Below are 7,908 nucleotides of genomic sequence, written 5' to 3' on the forward strand. Positions count from 1 at the left end.
CGGACATATTTTAAAGATGGTTGTAGCATAAATTTGTAAAGATTGACGAAAATATGAAGGATCGGCGGCCATTCAAAGTAAGAAATGAGTTTGGGCGCTGGGACTTAAGGGTGTATATTGTGTCTGGATATAGTCACTGAAATCTGCAATGTCTTCTTTACCCTATCGAGTGATATATTTCTTTAAATCATGAAGAGTCGTTAATACAGATATCATGTTTACTTTGTATTTCTAGAAAAATTCACGACACGTGTTTCTGGTGATCTTCGTTTAAGTCTGATGAAACATTAACAGTCCGCACCCGGTTAAAGTGAATAATCAGATGAAATTTGGGCATTTCCGGCCTTTGTTTAATCTTTCCCTTTAAACAAATATATCTTCTAATCTGATACCACATGTCCACCCCTAATTCGATCGGAGATAGTTCAAAGATGTTCTTGGTAAAAATTTGTAAAGGTTGCCGAAAATATGAAGGGTCGGCGGCCATTCAAACTCAGAAATGAGTTTGGGCACTGGGGCTAAAAGGGGTGCATACTGGGTCTGGATATATAGTCACTGAAATCTGCAATGACTTCTTTACCCTATATATCTGATGATATATTCCTTTAAATCATGAAAAGTCGTTAATACAGAATCGCTTACTTTGTATTTGTAGACAAATTCACGACACGTGTTTCGTTTAAGTCTGATGAAACATTAACAGTCCACACCCGGTTAAAGGGAATAATCAGATGAAATTTGGGCATTTTCGGCATTTGTTTAATCGTGCAATTTAAACAAATATATCTTCTAATCTGATACCACGCGTCCACCCCTAATTCGATTGGAGATAGTTTGAAGATGGTTTTGGTAAAAATTTGTAAAGGTTGCCGAAAATATGAAGGGTCGGCGGCCATTCAAAGTCAGAAATGAGTTTGGGCGCTGGGACTAAAACACATGTAAAAGGGGTGCATACTGGGTCTGGATACGTCTCTGAAATCTGCAATGACTTAACTCTTTACCCCATCGAGTGATATATTCATTTTAATCATAAAAGTCGTTAATACAGATATCATTGTCACTGCAGGAGTATGCAGTGAGTACTATATTTTGATTTAATGCTTTGCAGTAGTCTGCACCTTTGATATAGTGCATTGCATGCATACTGTACAGAGTATGCAGGATCAAATTGTGGGAAACTCTACCTCTGAGCAAGCATTGCCAGCAGTGATAATCCCATTTTATAGTTTCCCCTCCCCATTCATGGGTTTGGCTAGACTAAACATTCTGTCCAGCTTTTGACCACCAACCCCTGCCTGTAAACAATGTTCCCATTCATGGTCAAGTTCTGAGCTGTGACTCACACCCCCTTTCTTTGTCTCTGGGGTATGATGTAAAGGTCCTTGGTAGTATAGCTTGGTAGTACACTGTAGCTTTGACATTCTAAGCCAAAGAGTCAGTTTAATGTTCAGTTTGGACGAGAGAGGTGTTCTGTGTTGAAGCTCTCAAGCCAGCAAGCGACCGCTTTTCAGTTAGTTACTACAGACTGTGTACAGGCCCCAATTGGTAAGTTTCACATTAGATACATTATTTCTTCCACAAGCATTTGTGTAATATAACGAAAGCTGAAATGCATCTCAATATTGTAGTATTATGTTTGCAGTAGTTAAATACCACATCAGAGACTGAAATTTGTATTAATTTACAGCTTGAATTAAGAAGAACAGTTGGTGGAATTGTTAGAAGGTAGTGAGTCATGTTAGTATACAAACATGTCAGTGTCATAATATGTGTGTTAGCTGATTTAGCTTAAATCATTAAGTTTCATGATTATTTTAGTGTTGCTGTTGTGTCTAGAATATGGGTCAGTGTATTAGGTTATGTGCATTTAGATAGGTTGGTTGACCTTGTGTGGGATAGTGACGTACTTCTGTGTTCTGTTAAGTCTGTGCAAGTTAGTTCGGAATAGATCAGATCACGATGACTTATAATAATCGTTTTTGTGTATAGAAAGGAAGCATAATATAAATTATACATGCATTATTGGTGATGATGACGCATTTTATGTGCTCAACTAAATGTTAACTACAGTGTAATTATAAGGATTATTTGTTGTTTGAATTAGTTTAATTATGTTATTAATAATTAGCAATTGGCAGTTGTATCTAAAAACAGATAACATGGTAATGTGTTGTTAAAGGTTAAATGTTTCAACATTATGAATCATTTATGATACAGAATTCAATAAGGTATTGATTAAGTGAGTGAAGGAATCAAAGTAGTATGAGGTATTATTAATGGTACCATATTCACTAGGGTAAATTACGAAATGATGAATGCATTTATTGAGATCACATAAGTTTGGAATCTTAGAATGTTACATGAATACTCATATTAGTTGTTCAATTATTTCATCATTTTACAGAAAGTTATCTTGAAACCTGTACACTTGAATACGACTTGACGTCATGTCATGGACCTGCATATGAGCAACAAGACGTTGAATAAAGCTGCACCCATTTAATTCAAGGAACAGTGTTTTATGAATAAACTTCTTTGGAGTTTTACGCGTTGTTTTAAAGGAAACTCCTCACAAGCGTGAGGCAGCCACAATAACTTTCAAAGGTGAGATTCAACGCTCGTTATCAATTTAAGTTAATTGATAGCACTGGAACAGTCATCGGAAGTAACTAAGAGGAACTGAAAGGCAAAGATGGCGTCAATCGATGAAGCTTGTAAGTCATCACATAAGCTGAATGAGGATGGCTCAAATCAAAGTGTCAAGAGTGCCCGCAGTGGGAGGAGCAGAATAAGTAGGTCTGCTAGCAGTCGTGCCAGTTCCAGCCAGTCAATGAGGAGTGAAAAATTTCATCTTCGCAGAAGGGAAGCAGCGCTGAAAGCTGAGCATGCTTTCCAGGAGGAGGAATTGAAATTGAAGCTGCAAAAAGCTGAATTTGAAAGAAATCGGCTGATTCTCGAGCAGGAAGAATCTGCTCTCGCAAGGAGAAAAGAACTAGCCACTATCAAAGCTGAACAGGCAGTAGTCGAGGAGTTTGAGGATGAGCTGGATGAGGATCGTGATGAGGAAATTGTTTTCCCAAACGTGGAGAGGGAGACAAAGGGTGAGGAAATGAAGCGCTTCTTTGCATCTCAGGAAGTTGAAACTCATTCCAGCACTGAATCAAAACCAGCTGCGACAATGCCTCAACCAAACCCAAGTAGCAAAGCACCAGAGGGATTGGAGAGAATGTTTACATCACTTGAGGGATGCCTTGCCCAACTTACAAGAGTAACTGTCCATCAGAGTATGGCAAGCCAGCAACTTGCAGCATCAAGCCAGCTACCAAAAATCGATGTCCCTCCATTTAGCGGGGATCCCCTGCAATATCCATTGTGGAAGAACGCTTTCATTAGTTTGGTGGACAGCAAACCACTGGATAATGCCTCGAAACTGAACTTCCTCTGTGCGTTTGTGTGTGGTAAACCTAAGGAGATCGTCGAACACCACCTACTCATCGGGGACGAGGATGGCTACAAGAAAGCACGCGAGCAGCTGGAAGAGAGATATGGTCATGCGAGCACCATCAGTGTCGCCTTCACCAAGAAGCTAAATTCCTGGGGTAGGATTGGACATCGTGATGCTAGCGGCCTGAGAGACTACTCAGACTTCCTGGTGAGGGTAAGAGCAGCAAAGCACAGCTGTCACAGTCTGGGAATCCTCGATTACCCTCAGGAACATGCAAAACTCGTGGAGAGACTACCACCCCATCTGGAGGGCAAATGGAGAGATGAAATTGTAAGATGGCAAAGGAGAGAGGGCCCTCAAAGCTTTCCGCCATTTTCACACTTTGTAGAATTCGTGAAGATGGCTGCTACTAGTGCGAGCATTCCAGAGTTGGAGTCAGTCTCAAGAGAGACATCCAGGCCAAGCTTCTCTTCAAACCGAACCGACAAGCCCAACAAGGCAAGAACATTCGCTATCAACGGGACCTTTGATGAGAAGAAGAAAATGAACCCATCCCCACCGACTGCTTCAAAGCATGGTCCGTACTCGTCCTGCCCATTCTGTGCACAAGATCATCACATTGATGAATGTGAAGAATTTGCCAAAATGTCACTAGCAAAGAGAAAAACTTTCTTCTTTCAGAAGATGCTGTGTATGGGATGTGGCACAACAGATGAGCACCTGTACAGAAACTGCAAGGAAAGGAAAGCATGTAAAACCTGTGGAAAAGCTCATCTGACGTGTCTCCACATGCAGGGAACCAACCCACTGGCAAGGCAGGATGATGGGTCGGCCAACTGCACCTCTGTCTGCTCGCTTCCTGACCAACACGAAAAAGACAACTGCATGATCGTACCGGTGTGGCTTCGTCACAAGGACAATCCCACAAAAGAGCGTCTCGTGTATGCAATTCTGGACGATCAGTCAAACGTTAGCTTTGTATCAAAGTCTGCCACGAAAGAGCTGAACGTTAAAGGCCCACAGACGGACCTTCGCCTCACCACAATGCACAAGACTGCCAACATAGCAAGTGAGAAAATTTCAGGACTAGAGGTCTTGGACTACAAGAAGGAGAATGTGGTTCAACTACCAGTAGCCTTCGCACCCGGGAGATACTGCCAATCTCACGCCCGCAGATACCAAAACCTGAAGTGGCCAAAAGATGGCCGCATCTCCGACCCATCGCAGACAAAATGATGCCGTACAGCACGACTGTTGAGGTCTCCCTACTCATTGGCAATGATTGCACACGGGCAATTCGACCGCGGGAAATAATCACAGGAGGAGAAGATGACCCATATGCACAGAGGTCTCTTCTTGGATGGGGCATCATTGGACGAGTGTGCAAGACCCAAGGTGAGAGTCTAAGGAGTGCTGCATGCAACAAAATCAGTGTTGAGACGTACTCAAACTTCGCCTTCCCCACCAAGACAAAGGAAGTTCTCTGTCCCCAAAAGATAATTCAGACGCTTGAAGCAGACTTCAAAGACATGAGTGGGGGTCAAGAGCCTCTTTCTGTAGAAGATCGGCGATTTCTCCAAAGGATGGAGGAAGGGATCAAGAAGAGGGATGACGGTCACTACGAGATGCCTCTTCCATTCAAGTCAGAGGATGTGAGGCTACCGCATAACCGGCAGATGGCAGTGAAAAGGTGGAACCAGCTTAATGCCAGATTCCGAAAGAATCCTAAATTTCTGGCAGACTACCAGGAATTCATGCTAGATGTAATAAGCAACTGCGCTGAGAAGGCCCCAGTCGAGTTCAGGAATGGCAGAGTGAACTATGTTCCCCATACAGGAGTCTACCACCCAAAGAAGCCTGATAAGATCCGCGTTGTCTTCGACTGTTCTGCGAAGTATCAAGGGGTGTCGCTCAATGACAAGCTGCTGCAAGGCCCAGATCTTACAAATGGCCTACTTGGAGTCCTGTGCAGATTTCGACAGGAGGATGTGGCAATTATGGCGGATATCAAGAGCATGTTCCACCAATTCTTTGTAGCAGAGGAGGACCGTGACATGCTACGCTTCCTGTGGTGGGAAGACGGAAACCCCCAAAATGAAGTAATTGAGTACAGAATGAAGGTTCATCTCTTTGGAGCAGCTAGTTCACCTGGGTGTGCTAACTTTGGTCTGAAGAAAGCTGCAGATGATGGCGAAGAAGAGTTTGGGACAGATGCGGCAAACTATATTCGCAAAGAATTCTACGTTGATGATGGACTAAAGTCTGTACCAACACCAGAAGAAGCTGTGAAACTTCTCCAGGCAAGTCAAGGCATCTGTGCTAAGGCTGGACTCAAGCTTCACAAGCTCATGTCAAATAGCAAGGAGGTCCTGCAGAGTTTCCCCCCTGAAGACATGGCAAAAGGATTGGCAGATCTTGACCTAGATTTTGACACGCTTCCTGTGGAAAGAGCACTAGGAGTTACTTGGTGTGTGGAGAGCGATACTCTTCAGTTCAAGATCGAACTCCAAGACAGACCCCCAACCAGAAGAGGCATACTTTCCACAGTCTGCTCTATCTATGATCCAAATGGATTTGCCAGCCCAGTCACGCTAAGAGGGAAGCAGATTCTGCAAGAGCTATGTCGCCGCAAACTGGACTGGGACGCGACAATACCAGATGATCTGAGACCACGTTGGGAGAATTGGCGAAAGGAGATTCAGGAACTTGAGAAGATGAAAGTTCCGAGATGTTTCAAGCCACCAGGATTCGGCAAAGTGAAACATGCAGAGCTCCACCATTTCTCCGACGCGAGCTACGAGGGATATGGGCAGTGCTCTTATCTCCGACTCATCAATGAACAGGATGAAAGCTGCTGCTCTCTCGTGGTAGCAAAGTCAAGAGTAACACCTCTGAAGCCAGTGACTATGCCCAGACTTGAGTTGACCGCAGCTACAATTTCTGCCAAGGTTAGCAGGTTTCTACGCAGTGAGCTGATGTACGGAGACCTTCAAGAATTTTTTTGGACTGACAGCAGAGTTGTCTTAGGATACATCCAAAATGAGTCCAGAAGATTTCACATCTACGTGACGAATCGTGTAGAATTGATACACAATGAAACCTCTTCAAGCTCCTGGTTCTACGTCGACACCACCTCCAACCCTGCAGACTGTGCGTCACGCGGTATGACAGCCACGGAACTCTTGAACAGTGACTTCTGGTTATCAGGACCAAAATTCCTGGAAGGAAAGGGGATCTTCCATCCTCCCCAGGAGGAGGTAAAACCAGACATCAGTGATGAAGACCCAGAGGTGAAGAAGGGGATTAGCTTCTCTACCACTGCAGTGAACATCACCAGTAGACTGAGTACCAGCCGCCTTCATCACATCTCCAGCTGGAATCGTGCAAGGAAGGCAGTTGCCTTGTGTCTACGGCTGAAGAGGAAACTTCAAGAACGACAGGTGAAGCTGAGGAAATCGGTTCAAGTTGCTAGACCACTTCCCAGAGTTGACCTCACCGTGGACGAACTTCAGCGAGCAGAGACAGAAATCTTCCTCTGCCTGCAAAGAGAGCAGTTCCATCAGGAGGAAGACATCCTCCGAAAGCTCCAGTGTAACAAACAGGGAGACCGTGCTGCTGCCCGGTTGAGAAACGACAGCATTAAAACTACCAGCTCGCTGTACCGCCTTGACCCCTACATAGACGAGAGCCAAGTCATCAGAGTGGGTGGCAGAATAAAGAGAGCAAATATCCCTATGGAGGTGAAACACCCTATCATCGTGCCCCGACATTCACACGTTACAGAAATGCTGATTAGACACCACCATCAGAAGGTGAACCATATGGGTAGAGGGATAACCCACAATCAGCTGAGGCAGTCAGGTTACTGGATCATCGGTGGATCGGCAGCAGTTTCCAGCATTGTGTCGAAGTGCGTGACATGCAGAAAACTTCGTGGCCCCCTTGAGCAGCAAAAGATGGCTGACCTCCCAGAGGACAGGCTGACACCAGCTCCACCGTTCACCTACTGTGCTGTTGATTACTTCGGCCCATTCACAATCAAAGAGAGACGGAGTGAGGTGAAGCGGTATGGTGTCTTGTTCACTTGCATGGCATCCAGAGGAATTCACCTAGAATCGGCAAACAGTTTGAGCAGTAGCTCATTCATCAACTGCCTGAGACGATTCCTGAGCAGACGTGGCCCCGTGAGACAGATACGCTGTGACAGAGGAACAGCTTTCGTTGGTGCACGCAACGAGCTCCAGCAAGCACTCAAGGAGCTCGATGAAGAGCAGGTTAAAGACTACCTGAAAGAAAATGACACAGACTGGATCCCTTTTGAAATGAACACCCCCCACTCCTCTCACATGGGAGGAGCATGGGAACGACAGATTGCCACTGTGAGACGTGCCCTTGAACCCTTGCTGATAAACTCGTCAAACCAGTTAGATGACGAGTCCTTCCGTACGTTTCTAGCCGAGGTA

General features: G+C 44.7%; 1 protein-coding gene across 1 annotated transcript; it reads left to right on the plus strand.

Moving 5' to 3' along the window:
* Nucleotides 1-4,677: 4,677 nt before the first annotated feature.
* Nucleotides 4,678-7,888, plus strand: LOC139712933 (uncharacterized; the record flags this gene model as incomplete). Its single annotated transcript, XM_071624713.1, has 1 exon — nucleotides 4,678-7,888. A coding segment is annotated over exon 1 (3,211 nt), but the record flags the coding sequence as incomplete, so codon positions are not given.
* Nucleotides 7,889-7,908: the final 20 nt, after the last annotated feature.

Source organism: Diadema antillarum, unplaced genomic scaffold, assembly GCF_040938485.1.
Source record: "Diadema antillarum isolate AM-2024a unplaced genomic scaffold, OU_Dant_1.0 seq00001877_RagTag, whole genome shotgun sequence".
Classification (NCBI taxonomy): Eukaryota; Metazoa; Echinodermata; class Echinoidea; order Diadematoida; family Diadematidae; genus Diadema; species Diadema antillarum.